The sequence below is a fragment of the Mauremys mutica genome, chromosome 11, assembly GCF_020497125.1.
Source record: "Mauremys mutica isolate MM-2020 ecotype Southern chromosome 11, ASM2049712v1, whole genome shotgun sequence".
Classification (NCBI taxonomy): Eukaryota; Metazoa; Chordata; order Testudines; family Geoemydidae; genus Mauremys; species Mauremys mutica.
The window spans coordinates 58137672-58156148 of NC_059082.1; the positions used below are offsets into that span (position 1 = coordinate 58137672).

Here is an 18477-nt window from a genome sequence, read left to right on the forward strand (position 1 = left end):
ATTATTATTTATAGAATGCTTTGAACATACTTTGTGCTTTACAAACACTTATAAATGCCAAGGACTCTGCCCTGAAGACGTTACTGTGTAACTCAGACACTGAAGATAATGTGTGGATATATCATACATGGAAGGGTCAGTGTGGTTCAGTTACAGAAGCAGTGGAACTGGAATCAGGACACCTGTTTAGGAGGCTCACTACCATGGGCTAAATAGGCATAACTTGAGAGGCTTGAGAGAAAAGAATCCTTTCCCACACGCTGTTGTGGACAACAAGGCCCTCTTTGATACTTTCTGCATCTCATTTTGAGGGCTTGGCATTCATAGATTTTAAGGCCTGATCTCCTGACCACAGGCCAGGGAACTTCATCCAATAATTTCTGCATCAAGCATTATTCTCCGCTCTGCCACTAGTCTGTTGTGTGATGCCAGGCAAGTCACTTCTTCTGTGTGTGCCTCTGATTCCCTGCCCAGGCTTTGTCTTGTGTTTAAGACAGGGATTGTCTCTTCTACAGCACCTGGAGCCCTGATCTCAGTTGGGGCCTCCAGGTGCTACTGTAATACACAATTAATAACAACACTGAAAGACTTAACAAATGGATTGAACAATATTGATATGCATGAAGTGCAAGGATGTTCTATGAAGGAAGGGGCTATATGAAAGGGGGCACGGAGATCAGAATGAATGAAAACACTTTTTCTTTAAAATAATTAGCATTCATATAAAACACAAATGTATTATTATTGTAGGACTTCTGAAAGAAAAACTCTGCCATAGTTGATGACTATGCAGGCAGCCCTGACCCTGCAAACACTTAGGTGCATGCTTAACTTTAAACACAAGTAGTTCAGTTGGTCTCAGTGGGACTACTCACACTTAAAGCCTGTGCCAAAGTGTTTGTAGGACTGAGGCCTTAAACTTTCTGGTTTGTGAGTTCTGCTGTATTTGTACAATAGTGATATGAGTAATCTTGTTAAACGAAATGTATTATGATAACTTACTAAATAACTTAGCTTCTTTTATGGCCTCCATAACTATAATATCTGAGTGCCTCACAATAATTTTTATTGTATTTATGCTTACAACATGCCTGTGAGGTAGGGAAGTACTGTTTTCCCCAATTTACAGATGTATTACTGAGGCCAGGAGAGACAAAGACCTAGATCCTCAAATATATTTAGGTACCTAACTCTCATTGAAACCAGTCTTGAAATCAATGGGAGTTATGCACTTAAATAGCTGTAAGGATCTGAGCCTACATGACTTGCCCAGAACACATACAGGATATCTGTGGCAGAGTAGAGAACTGAACCCAAGCATCAGCCTAGCATCCTAACCACTGGACCATCCTTTATTACTAATTATTATTTATTATTGGTATTACTATAGTGTCAGGCGCCCTAGTGATGGAGCTAGCCACTGTACCAAGCAACAAAAAGACAGCTCCTCTCCCAGAAAGTTTACAGTGTAAGTATAAGTAAAGAAATGGCAGGTGTATACAGACAGATAGGGGAGAACAAAGAAATGAGACAATATTGGCCAGCAGGATAGTTTATTATACAGAACCTAAAGCTACTGACACTGAAGTCAAGAGCAAAACTCTAATTTCACTTCCATGGAAGCAGGATTAGCCCCATAGAACCCAATGACAAAACTCTGAAAACTTCAGTGGGACCAAGAATTTAGCTCATATTGCATGAGCATTTCTCATCAAATGGTAGTGTTGTGTGCTGACATTTAGCTTGCAGTACCTATTTCAGTTCTGTCTTAGCATAAATACTGAGGTACTTTAAGATATTCGTCCACAACAAAAACCCATCAGAAGAATCAGTAATAGTTGATAAGAAGGGATGTGCAGAGGTAATATGGAAAATTAGTTACATTTAAGAACCCCCCCTATGAAAAGAAAAACTGGTGGAGCACAAAAGAAACGCTACTGTTATATTTACATGTATACTAAAGCTTATTTGGACATCACCTTCCTTTTCCTCATGACCATACTTAATATATATTTGTTAATGTCTTGTACTGTCCAGTCATAACTCTAGATTACCACTGTAAAATATTTTTGCAGCACTTTAAAAAACAAACACTCTTTTGCACCCATTAGATTCAGTATTTTGACTTTAGTGTGAGTTTTGCAGGAGCCTCATAGTCCTGATCTGCAACTGGATGCACCTGAAATCAATAAGGCTCTGCACAAGTGCTGGGATTTGCCTGCATAGATCAAGTTACAAGGTCAGGCCATACATTTTTAGAGAGCATATTTTAGTTATTTGGTAATATACACTCTGATCCTGAAAATGCACAGTTGAATAACTTTACAGATGTAAGTAGTCCCATTGTGTTAAAAAATGAGCCTTCAGATCATTAATTTGCCCCTGCTGCATGTCTGACAGAAATAAATTAATTATTTCACACCTAGGAAATTGGATAAAATGCCTCAATTCTGCCAGCAGTTGTGCACTTGAATAAATGTAGACCCATGACTAGTTCCATTGAGTTCAGTGTTTACAGGATCAGGCCTATAATTTGGGGCCTAAAGTAGCAGAAGGAACAGGTTATGTGCTGAATTGTTTACTAAGGCTCCAATCCTGCTAATAATTAGGCATGCGTTTAACTTCACCTACATGAGTAATCCCACTACAATCAATAGGACTACTTTACAGGGATAAAGTTGGATATATGCCTTAATAATCGCAGTATTGGATCACAAGTATTTACTTTTGACTTACTAGTGTAAGTGCTCAAAGTTCCCAGTAATACTTTGCTGCTAGCTAATTTTAAAAAAAAAGTCTTAGTTCTACTCCTGTTTCTGCACAGATAAAAAATATAGAGAGGGAGAGTATTCATATATATTTTAGCTGATGTGGTTTTAAATGATTCAAATGATTTTATTTTTTTAAAATTAGATCATGTGCACCTTCAAAATTTTAACTTTTTCATTTTAATCTATATATTAAATAAAATTGGAATTGTCATCATTATATAAATCATCCCCAACCTCTCATAGGTGCCTATTATTAAACCATAATAACACTAATTTGCTAGAATCACACAGTGTGCAACACACAAACATTGGATAATTATACCAATTAAAAACAACCTATTAAAACTGATAAATCACTATTTTTGACAGGTCCTGATGTTGTTTATTTGTCAAACTTACTCGGAACTAGCTGCTGTCAGACCTGTTTAACAATAATTCATGGAGCCGGGGATGCTGCAATACCTCTTCTCATTAGTTCAGCATTAGAATTCCTCTAAGATTTGTTTTCCGAGGAAGGAAAATAGGCAAAAATCTCTCAGTATTGCCAAAGGCATCATTTTAATCAGCAACTTCCTAACTGTCACTTAAGTATTATTATTTGTCAGACAGGCAGCAGTTTCAAACCCTGCCTAGTTTTGCCATGGGAGCCCCGTTTTTAGGCTGGCTTTTTATCGAGCCCGCTTGTGACAACCCTTTGCAGGAAAAGTTGTAACCATCTCTCTAGTGTAATAAGCCAGCAGCTGTGCCATCTCCTAGGCTAGTATCCATTTTACACTCGCTCGCTCCCTCCCTCTCCCCAAATGGTTTCTCTGCGTGATGGCAAGTAATGTGCTTCTGAAGAGAGTGGAGTGTCCCCCCCCGAGCCCCTGGTCCCTGCGGGGCTAGTAGAGGGTCCCTCCATGGCTAAGCAGAGAGAGCCAGAGCAGAGCGCCGGGCGCCTGCATGCACCTGCCAATCCCGAGGTGCAGGCGTAACGGCGCGTGGAGGAGGGTGGGGTGCTGGGCAGGGAGACCCGCTCGCCCCCTCCCAGCTCCGGCCGCTTTGCTCTTGTTCGCCAGGGCTCGGCTCGCGCCGCCGCCTGCTTCGCCCACCCCCGCGGCGGGCTTGAAGGTCACCCCGCTCCCTCTCCGGAGCCACTTTGCAGCGCTGGCTGGGGAGCAGCCGCGCCTCCCCCTGCTGCCTTGAGGCAAACCCGGCAACCCAAAGTCACCTGGTTCGAGTGGCTCCCGGGAAATCCCCCGACGCGGGGCTCGCCAGCTGGGGAGTGGGGTTCTCTGTAAGCTCTCCACGCTCCTACGCAGGAGGGGGAGGATCCTCTACGAGCTCCAGGCTCCTGCATGAGGGAACCTCCTTGCACGCTCGAGGCTCACCTAGCGGGGACCCTCGCCGCGAGCTGCGCCAGGCTCCTGTTGCGAGCGCCAGCCTCATCTCCAGGGATGGCTCGGCCAGCCTGAGGCGCGCGCTGGGGAGCTCGCCGCCAGCTGCAGGCTTCGCCTGCGAGCTCCCGGCTAGGGGACCGCGGCGCAAGGTGCTCTCTCGACTGCCCTCGCAAGCTCCTCCTCACCACCAGCTGCCCCGGACTCTCCTCGCCAGGGATTTCTCTGCCAGCGTGAGGCTCGCACCCTGGACGGGCGCTTTGCCCGCTCGCGTTTGGCTGCAGCCTAAGTGACACTTGTGAGGGAGGAGGCGGACGGCAGCGGGGACTCAGGATGCCCTGGTGAAGGCGGGAGAGAGCCGCCGCGTCCTTCCTGCGGGGAAGGGGCTCCGGGGGCCGGCAAGCGTCCCCAGCTGCCCCTGGGCTCTCTCTACGCTGCTCGTGCCCAGGGGGTGCGAACTCTTTGCCTCTGAGCCGCTGCTGGACGGAGCGGGCGAGACACAGTCCCCTTTAGCCTCCTTCTTCTCTTTATGGTGAGTTGAGCCTTTGGTTTGGGGGAGGGCGGTAGGGCGAAGCCCCCAGCTCCTGCTGCGCTGGGAAGCCCCCGAGAGCTGTTTTGCTTTGCTGTGGGGGTGGGGTGGGAAATTGCTAAAGGAGGCCCCTGCGTTTTTAATCTGAGGCCATTCTCTCAAAGTGGCACTTCAGGGCAGGACCTTGTGGAGAATGTATGGCTGGAGTCCCCTCCAGGTGCTCCCGCTCTGCCTTCGAAAGCCAAGTGCTGCAACAAATGGAAGGGATATGTTTGCTCTGAAGTGTATGCTAAGTCAAACGCCAGTTTCCCTTCTTCTCTGTGCCCCACTCATGCATCCCATTGGCAATGAGATCATGCTAGTATCTCCATTGCTGCTGGGGGGTCTATGTTGTGCCTGTTTGACAGTGTATGTGCTGGTAAGTATTTGGTGCAGAAAAGTTACTGAAACATGGTTCAGGTAACAAGTTCCGAAGTGTTTTTCATAGGCAGGTGTGTTCAAAGGAGAGGGAGGCAAATGCATGCCCAGGCTGGGGACCTGTATTGAGTGAAACAGGGATCATGCCAATGAGATAAATGTATATGTGGAGGAAACTAAGGGAGTTAAGTGTGGGATGAGAAGGAGAGCAAAGCACATCACTGAATGACATCATGCACTTTGCTTTATTTTATTTTATTTTAAAATCTATTAACACAGAGTATAATTCTAAATGCATGTTAATGTTTACTTAGCATCTAGCTGTAGTTGCAGGGGAGCTGAACAAAGGTGTGACTACAGCTAGCTTTTCTTATGAAAAATATCAGACCATATTACAGTGAAGGGAAGCTTCGGGCACTGAACCTCTGACAGTTCAAAAAATGCAAAAATCCTCAAATCTGCTTTGGAATGAATTACTGATTTAAATTCTGATTCTTCCAAATATTCAAATTTGTGAAGTGCAAAAGACTTTGTGAAAGCCTGCAACTTGTCATTTAACTGGTCCAGTTTATGAATATAGCAAAGTATGTCTTTAGAATCTTATTAAGAAGCAGTAATTTAGTGATGACTAATGTAAACTGTAACAAAAACTCTGCTCATTCAAGGTAAATTGAGTTATAAAATGTAATAGACATAGAGGACTGAGAACTGAAGACTTTTCTTTTTAAATCTGGCCCTGGTGTACAGCTACAGGAATGGAAGATATTGAATGTTATTTACATTATTTAGGTGTAACAAAGGGTAAACAATTTTTGTACTGTATTTAAAAGCAAGAACAAGATTTGTTGCTTTGGTAATAAAGACTGATAATACGGGTGTATGGCTGGAAAGAGTTTTAAAGCACCATGCTTCCTAAATCTATTATCCCATAATAATTAACTCACAGCCTAAAGTGAATATGCTCTTGTTTTCATAAAATAAATATGATTTTGCAGGTTTGGAAATATGGTCCATTAAGGAGCTGTGAAAGTGTATTGCAAAGGTTAGGTAGAAACAAAGTGAAGGGCATTTTCCGTGTATGCCAACTCTTCTCATAAGACACTGAATTTAACTTTAGCAAAGTGTATTAGATCACAGAAGAGAGCCCTTTAATTAGAACTATGGCGAACAAATTAGGACAGCTCAAATTATGGTATTCCTAAATTTATTTAGTATTTCTCTTTACTTGGATGATTTGAAGTACTGATTTCTTGGGATATTTAGTGTTTCTAATTACAGTCCCAGTCATATGTCTAGCTGAAGACAGTGTCTTGTACAGGCTTCAAAGACTGGCTAAACAAGTTTCCTTTAAAATTTATTTATTCTGCTAAATACATCTGACAAGAGATTTTGGCATTTTCTGAAATGAGGACTGTATTTATGCAACTTGCATTCCTTTTTAAGCTAAAATATAACTTGTTAGCAACAATACAGCTGACAAGTTCTGTGGTCAAATTCACAATATGTTGATAATTTTGATAATGCTTGTAACCATGGCACTTGTGGTCACTGGGTAATGAGGACATTTTTGTTTTCAGAAGCAGGTATCCTTAAGTACCAGAAATACTTGCAGAAGTCAGGTGTCACTGAGCAGACTGAATTCACTAATTCTTGGATTCATAAAATATGTACTTTTAGCAAAGAGTACAAATGTAGAAATACAGGGGTAGATCCTCAGCTGGTGTAAATGGTTATAGCTCCAGTAAAGGACCTATGATAATTCACAGCAGCTGAGGAGCTGCACCACAGTATGTATATTTAATTTTATCTTGACATGCACTAACTCAAACTGGAAAGTGGTGAGGTTACCTCCTGGGGAAAGCACTAAAGCAGTGACTGCTGAAGTTGTTTTGGAGATCCTCATGTCTCCATGCATCATGGCCCAATACAGTGGCCACTTCTAACCTGTGCCCTCTCCATTCCCCTCTCTCCTCTGTCATTTTCTTTTTTCTCTGTCCCATTTCCCCACTTGTTTGTTGCCGTCTTTCGTCCCTTTTTCCCCACAGACTTTTACCCTTCCCTTCCCTTACTGGCCCTCTTGTCTCTCCTTCAGCCTCATAAGGATTCCCCATTTCCTGTCAGAACCCACAGCTGTTGCCATTGCTGCCAGCCACATCTTTTTTTGTCCCTTCCCCAGCTACCCAGTACACAGCACTACTACCAGAAGCAGCAGGCAGTGCTACAGTGAGTATTGCTTTGTAATACCACTTGGGGAGAAGAGGCTAGGAACTTCACACTTCAAAGGTCTTTCTGTGCCTACTTCTCCCATGGGGGAGTTTAGTTGCCTTCCCCAGATTAGGAACATTGCACTAAAGGGATTTGGTGCACACATTTGTAATGTAAACCATTTCCTTTGTACATACTGGGTGTAGCTTTCTTTAAGCATAAATCTGTGTCTACTGTGTTGTACTGTAATGTGGTAGAAAAGGTGAATATCAATTTACAAGTATCCTTTTTTCATTTAAAACAAACAACCTGTTAAATAAACCAAGAAGATAAAAAAGAATCTGCTCAGTTCAATTGATCACCAGAGAAGTTCATACACCATCTTGAGAAGGTTTATTGCTAAAGCCTTTTCTTCAGATTAGCTTTAGAGGAAGCCTGGGATTTCCACAATTTAAATCTGGTGTTGGTAGATATGTTAAGGTGCAGTTAGGATTATAAAACTGACTCAAAGAAAGGTAAGAATATGTACAATTTAAAACTTTGTAGATGGAGGAATGTTCTTTTTTTAATACACTATAAGTAGATATTTTAAATTGATTTATTTTCATTGCAAAATTATGTGGCATGGTGTTGATCTGTTTGTGATTTGTATACAGCATACATTGCTGATTGCTAGTGCATGTTACTCGGCACTTATTTATTTGGGGGGAAATAAAGACACATCACTGTATATCTTTGAGTTTTCCCATTGTTGCCAGCAAACACTGGCCTGGCAGTAAGTGCACATGTGACCTGAATAGGTGTTCCAGTAAATATTCATGCTTCTCTCTAAATGTGGGAACTTAAAATTTGACACAGTAGATGAGACCATTGATCCATCCAGTCAGGGACTGCCCCGTAGCTAATGATCCTGATGCAGCAACCCCATCCTTCCTAAGGAAGCCTGGCATTTGGGCAGTGTTGTAGTCAGAGGCTGAGGATTGTGGTGATGATGGTAGCAGTGTGCATGTGTATGACTGGGAACACGTTCTTGATCTTCATGTTCAGTCAATCTTTCGATTCAAGACATTAAAAAAAGTTGAGCAAATCCACCCCAATGTAATTTCAGTGACACCAGACTGGCTCCATTTGTATATTACTGTAGACTCTGATCCAGCAAGCCCTCCATGTATGGCACTCCCAGTGATGTTAGGAGTCCAACATGTGAATGGCTTGAAGGATTGAGCCCTTCCTTAGCACAATTATGAATGTTACTTGTGGTTGCAGCTGGGCTAATAGTGGGGAAATTATTCATATTCATCTTGGTGAATCATACATGAAAATAAGTCTTATGTGGGATTTAACTGGAGTATCAGCCTTGTTCTGGCCCTCTGCACAGGTAAATTTCACTCTAGAAGAATCATAGCTCAAATGAGTTGTTCAGGAGCCACTACTGCTGGGAAAGGTTAGGTCATCCAAACCAGGAAAAGATAAAAGGGCTAAACTTGGAGAAATAATTAACATCATGCTTTAGCCTTTAAATGATGCAGCCGATTTTCAAATCCAGCCACAGTATTTTGCATGGTGACCTCCCGCAGTACTAAATTCCCAAGTATGAATTAAATAGTCTGTTTCCTTTTGCACTACATTTTCTGTCCTCTCATATTTCAGTGGGTCTCTACCTGTTCTCTCAGGCGCTGGTGCTGATCAATGTGTGCAGACACTTGCTTGAGGAACTTAACTGACTTCAGTGGGGCACTGGGCATTGACCAGGATCTGACTGTGTGGATTCAGTTGTAAAATGCAGGCCTTAGTCCTGGGTCAGGAGAGAAAGAAATGACTGATAATTATGAAAAGTAGAATACCTTAAAGGGACACAGTTAATCAGAAAACTATGTTTGTCTGAAAATGTAGTATCAAGTGTAGTTGCAATTAACCACTAATATTACCATAGCTGAAAGAAGTTTACCAAGGGAAGAATATTTTTCTCATTTTCATTCTATTTACTCTGTGTGTGTGTGTGTGTGTGTGTGTGTGTGTGTGTGGTTTCATTGTTCAGTTGGTTGTCACTTGTACTTGCCACAGGATGACTTCACTCCCATGCAGTACTACAAAGAGAGTTCATATGTATGCTTTTCCTTCTGTCCCTGAAAGATGATGTTTACCAGTAGCATCATTGAAGTTGAAACTGAAGAGATTGGAGGCAGGGGTGTGCACAGTGAGAGAAAAATGAAGATAATTGTGAGTTAGTATTTTGGGTGGTATAATTCTATACAAGCTTGGTCCTGAGACTACTGAAGTCCATGTCCAAGCTCCTCTGGATTCAATGATGTGGTATCAGGCCATACAGGAACAACACCAGAGAGCAGGGAAAAAAACACTTCTGTTTCCCCAAGAAATTATTGGGGAGGTATTTGATTGCTTTCCTTTTTAATTCTCAACTTATTGTTCAAGGGATGTTCTATCAGGAATTTGAATTCATTGAAATTAGTTCAATTTAAAAAAAATCAACTTGACTTTCCCTAATAATAATCTTAATAACAAGGATAATCTTATTTTTTAGAATATGTATTTTTAAAATAATTTCAATATGCATGATTTTCAATTTCAGTATGGTTTAGTTAATGGTTTTCCCTAGTCTTCCCCTTCCCCTCTTGATCATAGTACTGTCTTCCTATTTTGAATATGTGCAAAATTACAACTTATTGTAAATAAGACCATTGTATTTGTATCTATTAAGTTGATGTGTTCAATAATGAATATATTCCAAAAGGAAATTGTATTTTGACACAGGAAAATACTTTTGGGATGCTGGGATTTCAGAGTGGTGCATAACAGGAGTACTAAGTGTCAGAGGGGTAGCTGTGTTACATCCAAAAAAACAAGGAGTCTGGTGGCACCTTAAAGAGTAACAGATTTATTTGAGCATAAGCTTTCTTGGGTAAAAACCCTGCTTCTTCAGATGCATGGAGTCTGAATCACATATAAAGATTCTGAAGGACACACAGAAATGGTTGCCTGTGATACACAGTTTGGACTTCTGTTCGATAGGTGACAACATCAACCACAAAAAGAAAATGCCTGTCATACTTCAAAATTTGGATTTTGCAAGTTTGATTAAATATCTTTCACTTAAGCTCCCTTAATTTATTTAAATGAGAACTGTATAGAAGCCTATTAGAAGTAAGAGTTTGTGACATTCCAATGACTATTCAAAGGATACCTGAGAGTTTATGAAATACTTGTTATAAAACAATTTGGTTATATCATGGAAAAATCTGTTAATACCATTTTTTTTTTTTACAGATAAGCATACAAGTTAGCAAATATGATAACTTTGAAGACATAGCCTTAACTCTATCCCCTGTGTTCATTAAAACAAAACTCTGCTCCATTTTTATGGTTTACACTACAGTCTTAAGTTATGTGGTATGCTATTTCTCAAAAACAGTAATAAAATGTAACATTTCTGGAACTTTGGATACACATGTGTATCTAAAATAACCTTTGATCCCAAATAGCAATATTGTATTGAAATGCATATGTTCAAGGGTGCAGAGTTAAAGATGTGCATTCACACTAAGCTATCAAATTGACTGACATTTTAGTGCTTAACTATGCTACCTCTAGTATGTTGCATTAATTTAAGGTGTTGGGTGGGAATGGGCTTGTATCTGTCTTCCTGTGTGTATGTTTTTGTGGGGCGGGGGGTAAGCTGGGGAAGTAGTAAACAAAATGTTTCTTTCTTTAGTTGGTCAAGACCAGCTAGTGCCCATTAATAAGACTAGTAAATCAGTTCATTTTAGATATAATAGGGAGTAGTAGGAAGAGGGTATTAGTACTCCATGCTAAGTTGGTGTTTGACTGTATCTACATATTCCCCTCATAAGATAATTTGAAGGTCTTAGGATACATGTACGCTGTGCAAAAAACCCTGTGGCAGTGAATCTTGGAACCCATATCAACTGATTCAGGTTCGTGCTATGGAGCTAAAGATAGCAGTGTCGACATTCTGGCTCAGGGTGGAGCGCAGGCTCTTAGACCCTCCCTGCTTGCTGGGTCTCAGAGCCTGGGGTCCAGTCCAAGTGGGAACAGCTACATTACTATTTTTAGCGCTGTAGCGTGAGCCTAAGTCAGTTGATGTGAGATCTGAGAATCATTGCCGTGTTTTTGTTTTTTACGGTATGGATAACTTTCAAGTATTTTTAAAAAAAATAAAAATAAACTGTATTTGAGAATGGCGGAGGTACAACAAGAAGGGTGACTAGTGGGACAGAAGTTGCCAGTTGAGGCCAACTTTCAACAAATGCAAACTTCTCAAGCTGCACAATTCATATCCTTTGTACCTATTCTCTAGTGCACAACTCCTGACACACATACAAATGTATATAAATATTATAAAAATCATAGAAATGTAGGGCTTGAAGGGACCTTGAGAGGTGAAGTCCAACCCCCTGTGCTGAGGCAGGACCAAGTATACTAAGACTATTCCTGACAGGTGTTTGTCCAGCCTCATCTTAAAAGCCTACAATGAAAGAGATTCCAAAACCTCCCTGGAAGCTTATTCCAGAATTTACCTTCTCTTATAAGTAGAAAGTTTTTCCTGATATCAAAACTGAATCTTCCCTTCTTACAGATTAAGCCCGTTATATCTTCTCCTACCTTTAGTGGAGATGGAGACAATTGAGCACCATCCTAATCTTTATTTTTGGTATCCAGTAGTTTAGAAAAGAGGAAACAGACACAAAAGTTAGGTATTTAACAGTGTATGGATACATTGGGCATATTCATTATCCAGTTTTCAGAATGGTTTTATCTTTATTAAATCAAAATATATTTTTGTACAACAAGGTATGATATTTCACATTGAGAAATCTCATGATACGTTTCAAATGATATATTTCAAACATTAGTTATTTTTCATTCTCTTCTTACTCAAAAATAGTTCAGTGGATTTTGTGCAGTTTACCCTAGAATATTTAGCTCTGGTTTCATACTCAAGATGGAAAATTTCAACTCCTCCAATGTATGTTGTTGGTTTTTTTTGAAAGTCTTGAAATGTGAAAATGTGGGTGAGGATTTTGGTGGAGGTTTTTGATGGGAAATGTTTGCCAAACTAAAACAGCCACTATGGTTGTGTTCAATTACTTTGACTGAGTGTGCAAGTGTAGAAAAAAATCCATAATCCTTTTGGATAAGAATATCTGGGTTTGAAATTTCATATCAAATTGTTGTACAAATGGTATGTTGTTCTGAAACTAATTTACCATGTGCAGTATGTTTGCTGTGTATGCCATTGTTTCCTAAAATTTCTACTATAAATATGTGTTGGAAGCTGTGCTGCCCCCAGCGTTCTATGATGGTGTATTTGGATGTGATGCAATTTTCTGGCTATAGAGATATTTCTTGCAAAGGTAGATGCTAATATAAATAGGAGACATTTTAAACAACTGTCACAATACCTTTTACTCTAAGGTTATTTTGCTCCTCTCTGCTATCTTTCCAACGTCTTGATTCTTGATAACACCTTCTGTGACTAGAAGCAGCAGTTCTTCTCTCCATAGTCATAAACAGTAAATAACCATGTGGTCACTCAAACCAACTTGACCTGCCTCTGGCAATAAGACTGGAATAATGTTATCTATAGCAGTCACTCTTGATTTCTTTAGCCTAATTCATCTTTTGGGATGCAGTAGCTTACAGAAGAGGAAACATATATAGAAAAATGTTAGCCATTTAACAGCAACACTCAAGTTCTGCAAAAAACAAATACAAACAGACAAAATCAAATTGGTGCAGGTGTATTATGAGATTTGCAATACAATCAATTTGTATTCACTTAAAATATATTTCTTGGCAGTTAAATAAACTTGTTTTGTTTTTAATCAAAATTATTCCAGTGTGGTGTTTAAATTGAACTGTTTGGTAACTCCAGGTAAAGTAACAGGCAGTTGGATATTGGCCCCTTACAGGGGCAACGGACCTATAATATCTGAACTGTCTAGAAGAGGGCTGGACAGTGCAGAACGCATGTTTTGGGGAAAATTTGGGACTTACAGGGTAACCCCAACACACTCCCAGTCCCAAATTTTCCCCAAAATATGCGTTCTGCGCATTGCCCCATCTGCAGGCGCTGCCCCTGTAGCTCCTATTGACTGCGGTTCTTGGCCAACGAGAGCTGTGGGGGCTGTGGGCAGCATGTGGAGCTACGCATAGGAGCCAGAGGAGGGACATGCTGCTGCTTCTGGGAGCTGGGCGGAGCCACGGCATGCACAGAGCATGGCCAACCCCCAACCCGCTCCCCGGTTGGAGTGCCAGAGCAGGGCAAGCCCCGGACCCTACTCCCTGGCGGGAGCTTGAGGGCCTGATTAAAACATCTGGAGGGCCGGATGTGACCCCTAAGCAGTAGTTTGCCCACCCTTGCCCTAGCAGACTAAAGAAAAACTAGCACCATGGACAGGTCAGTTGCTGGCAGGGACCATGAGAGCAAGAGAGAAAGGTCCTGGCTGGTTCCAGGGACTGAGCAGCTTAATGCCCTGTGACGAGGGTGAAGAAGGTGCTGGGGCCATGAGGAAGTGGCCCAGGGGATTGTAGCAGTGGTGAGAGGAACTAGAGGCACAGCAGGAGGCTGCTATCCACAGGTTACCTAGGCTGGGACCCAGAGTAGTGGGTGAGCCCAGGTCTCCCCCACTTGCTGCTGGGGAAATGGCATGATTATTAGCCTAAGACACTAACCCCCGGAAGGGGGGAACACAGCTGGAGGGTTAAGTCACGAAGAGGACGATGCAGTTCTGGCAGCTAAGAGGGGGCTGTAGGTAGCAGCAGGGATGGAGTGATGGTGTGCAGACAGTCGGCGGGATGTTGACCTCAAGTGAATCCCCAGTGTGACCAGGAGGAAGCCCCAGTCCAGTGGTGAGTGATGTGCCCTGTGACAGTGGATATGAAGGATCCAACCTATTCCAAAAGATATGAGCATTATTACAGCAGCTAAGGGGCTGTCAACACTTAATCTTGTTAACCCTTATTTCAACTCTGGCCCAAATAGATGTTCTGCCTCTTGCCAATGTGAATATCTCCATAAGATTTTGGTTTTTACTTACAGGTTTCCAAAATGTAGTGTCCAAATGTTTATTGTGGGAGAGGTGAGGTGTTTTTCCCCCCACTCAGACTCTAAGATGTAACGCTTTACTTAGCTCAGTGTTGAAGTTTAAAATTCAAAATACAAGTTCAGGAATAAATTTGAAAACAAATAAATAACATTCACAAATTCTGAAATAGTTGTTTTGCTATGAGTGCAAAAAATACTGTTTTCATAGATGTAATTCCAATAGTATTTAGTATAGTAATTTTTTAGAATTAGAATTTCAGACTTCAGATGTATGATTTGAATAATTGTTTTCAGGTATCTAGGGGAATGTGTGTGGAAGAATTATTTCACATGCAAAGACATTACAATGCACATATGCAAAAGGTGTAGGCTCCATTCAGGAGGCGCTTACCACAGGTGGCTCCTGGCCAGTGGTGCAGCAGGGCTCAGGCAAGCTGCCTGCATGCCATGGCCTCACACTGCTCCTGGAAGCAGCTGGCTGCTAGCATGTCTCTGTGGCCCCTCGGACGAGGGGGACAGCATGTCTCCGTGCAATGCTCACACCTGCAAGCGCCGCCCCCGGCCAATGGGAGCTGGGGGCGGGAGTAGTGCATGGAGGTGCCTCCCCCTCTGCCAGGAGCTGCAGAGACATGCTAGCAGCCAGCCGCTTCTGCGAGCGGCGTGTGGCCATGGCATGCAAGCAGCCTGCCTGAGTGCCATGCTGCACTGTGGGACATTTAGCAGCCCGAAGTTGAAGATTGCTGCCTATGATTTATTTTTTCAGGGCCCCCCATGAGCCGGGGCCCTGGGCTGCAGCCCCTAAAGCCCCTGCTTTAGCCGGACCTGGTTGTGAATGTCCTCCTTTCACACATAGATTATGGGTTTGGTTATTTACTCTGCTCCAGTTGAAGATTCCTACGTGATACTTTTAACTTTCAAATCCTTGTTGTGCTTTCAACATTTGTTTCAAAATGTTTTCTTAATTGTACAGTGATTTTTTTTTTAATCTTAGTACTGAATTGCTGGCTGTAACAAATTTGTAAGTATTTCATCAGAAGTGGGAGTATTTTGAAGAATTCATCCCCATCCTACTCCCAGATAAATCAATAATAATTATAATTCCATTGTCAGTTGCAGCAACATCAGGATTTAGTTGAGTTGTGTGAAGTGAATCATTGAGTGTTAAAATGAATAATGCTTCTAGGAACTACAATGAGCAAGTGGATCACATTGTTTTGTGTAAGGCTAGTGGTAAAGTCATGTGGACTTCGATATTTAGAAGACCATCTTTCACTCCTCCTGTTAGTCTGTCACTTTCAATAAATTAACTGACAAATCAGCATTTTTCTGAATGTACCAATGCGAACATGCACTATAGTTATGTTACCATTATTATACCTCTCCCTCGACATAACGCGACCCGATATAACATGAATTTGCATATAACGCAGTAAAGCAGTGCTCCGGGGAGGCCAGGGCTGCTCAGCCCGGTGGATCAAAGCAAGTTCGATATAACGCGGTTTCACCTATAACGCGGTAAGATTTTTTGGTTCCCGAGGACAGTGCTATATCTAGGTAGAGGTGTATTTACTGGCTTTTCTTTCCTTATGAGCATCGATCAATATTCAGCAAATGCTGGAGTTCGTGTGTAAAACTTTTTTTATCAATAGTAAATGTACGTAAGTTGTTGTTTTCCCTTCCTGGTATGGGTGAACTGAAAGCTTTCCTAGTCAATATGGTAGTGCTTTTTAAAAATTATTATTTGCATTAAACCCACCTTTTCTTCAACCCCACTGAAATCCTACTAGGCACGTCTCTACATATTTAGGCATCTAAATACCTTTAAAAAACTGGCCCTAAATCCTTAGATGCTATTTTGATATGGAGGTATTTATAGCACATCAGTGGCCCAACAAGTTCTGCAGGATTCTCTTTGTGGAAGTAATAAAAAATATGCCGGCATCATAATATGCATTGTGAGTAGCATGCTAAACACTGATTATGATCAATAACCACTTTTATTGTTCCTACCGTTAAAATAATTCTGCAGGATAATGCACATGTTTTGTACTGTAATAGATTCTAATAAACATTTCCTTATACATTTTAACAAAGTTTAATGTAGCAACAAGAGATTTATGTGATATGGAGCAAAAGAATAAAAGCATACAGTAAAATAATGTCACATTTAAATGAATAGGCCTACACTATTAGTGTTGTAATTATAGGAATCAGTACTTTTTACCATGAGTCTAACACATCTTCCTCTTTGCTCATGGGAGTCTACAGTGATGTCACATTTTTCCTAAAAATTAGATGATTTGTGCTTTGGCAGTGCAAGTAATGTATTCTAATACTAAGAAGTCTCTTATTAAGTTCAGGCATGTGGCTACCGTGGATGCTATGTCAGCTATGCACACCACTATCTACAGAAGTGAAAGGCTTCCCAGCTCTGATTTTTTCAAAAAATTACCCTTTTTTACGAATAGTGAACTGATAGCTCTAACTTTAGATTGTGTTCCATTCAGAATTACTTGGAAGTTCCATACTGAGCAAAACATTGGATTTTTGTTGACATGTCAACCATTGTGGTATGTATATTTCCTAAATGTGGCCTTTTGTCAGCTCTGATTTTCCTGTTCTTCCATGTTTCTGGAATTACGGAGCTAAAAGTAGCAATTGATGTAGTTTTATTTTTGTTTATATCACAGCTATCTAGGTATATTAAAGCTACAGTCCAGCAAAGATTGGATGTGGGGAAGTTTAGCATTAGGCCATTCAGTAATTTGAGATATGAAATGACTACTGTACTGAAGACACAAAAATATGGAAGGCATTGAATATGGCTCCTAACTCTCTTCAGCATAGACATCAGTGGTGGTGGTAGTATGGGAAAACTAACACAGTGGAAGATTACTTTGGGGAAAAAAAAACAGACTGGACAGAGAAACACAGGGTAAAAGAAATGCTGCTTGCAAAATAATTCCTGACAACTGCATTATACACAAAAAATGATTGAGTTGGAGAAGCCACGATTTGTTAAACTGTCTATTAGAATTGACAGAATGGGGAGGAAATGTTGAGAGAACAGAATCAGTGTTTTTGATACCAATAGCTAAAATTTACTTCTGAAATAATATCAGTGCATCATTGCTGAACGGTACTGTCATACATAATTTTTTCATATACTGAACATATTAACTGCAATTATTTCCCTATATATCATATTATTCATTTGTTTTATCACTCAAATTATAGATTATTTTGTATTCATTAGGAAACCCACATTTGTAGAGATGCATGGTAGGTTTTAAAACCGCAATGTGTGAGAGTAAATACCAGACACCAGCAAACTCCAGCTACATAAAAATAACCAGTTAGCAAGAAAAACAATACACTACAAAAACTTTCCATTCTTCAAATACTGACAAAAGACTGATATCTCTAGCACTAAAAACTAATGCTTTAAATCTGCTGTGCAACACACAGTAGGAAACATGAGTGGAAACTTCTGTACCAATGTATCTCAGTCCTGACCTGGAGGAAGCAATTTTATGGGGAGATGGTGATGGATCTGTCTCAATGACCAGGCAGTAATTGGCCACTTCAAATGTAATTGTCAGCTTACTAGATGTCAATGGTAAGGTAGTTGGAGTGACCTCATCCCAACCATCACTGCAGACTGAACTGAGATGACAAACTCATTTCACAGTGCTTACTAGGGAGTTACCGCTTTTGATCATCTTGCATTAGACTAAATTGCACTGTAGTTGGTACTTTTTCTGGCTTGCCACATAAAGGTATCATGTAGTAATAATAATAAATTTTGAGTGAGGGTAGAAACAGTGATTCCTCAGGTTGATCAAGGAGTGGCTTTGACAGGCACTAAAGGAAGTCCTATGTCTTTTCTGGTGGACTAGCTGTTGCAAGCTCAGGATTCTAGTGGTGTGGAGTTTGAGACTTAAAGGATATCTGGCTCTGTTAGAGGAGGTGAGAATCCCTATTCCTCTTCCAGGTTTTGTATATGCAAATGTTTTATACATTAGTTTAGTTAATTTACTAAAACTGGCTCCAAGTAAGGAAATAGAAAGGGAATTCTGAATGACTATTAGA

The 18477-nt window shown here is 40.9% G+C and overlaps 1 protein-coding gene across 2 annotated transcripts in view; it reads left to right on the top strand.

Moving 5' to 3' along the window:
* Nucleotides 1-18477, top strand: part of RBFOX1 (RNA binding fox-1 homolog 1) — a 2584986-nt gene that overhangs the window by 999013 nt on the left and 1567496 nt on the right. Inside the window, exon 1 of one of the 2 annotated variants that reach the window (XM_044979736.1) lies at nt 4019-4679. The exons of the other annotated variant lie outside the window; for it this stretch is intronic. Coding sequence (XP_044835671.1) covers nt 4677-4679 — 3 coding nt within the window. The 5' untranslated portion in view covers nt 4019-4676. Of the gene's footprint in view, nt 1-4018; nt 4680-18477 lie in introns of those variants that run through there. 2 annotated transcript variants of the gene reach the window in all.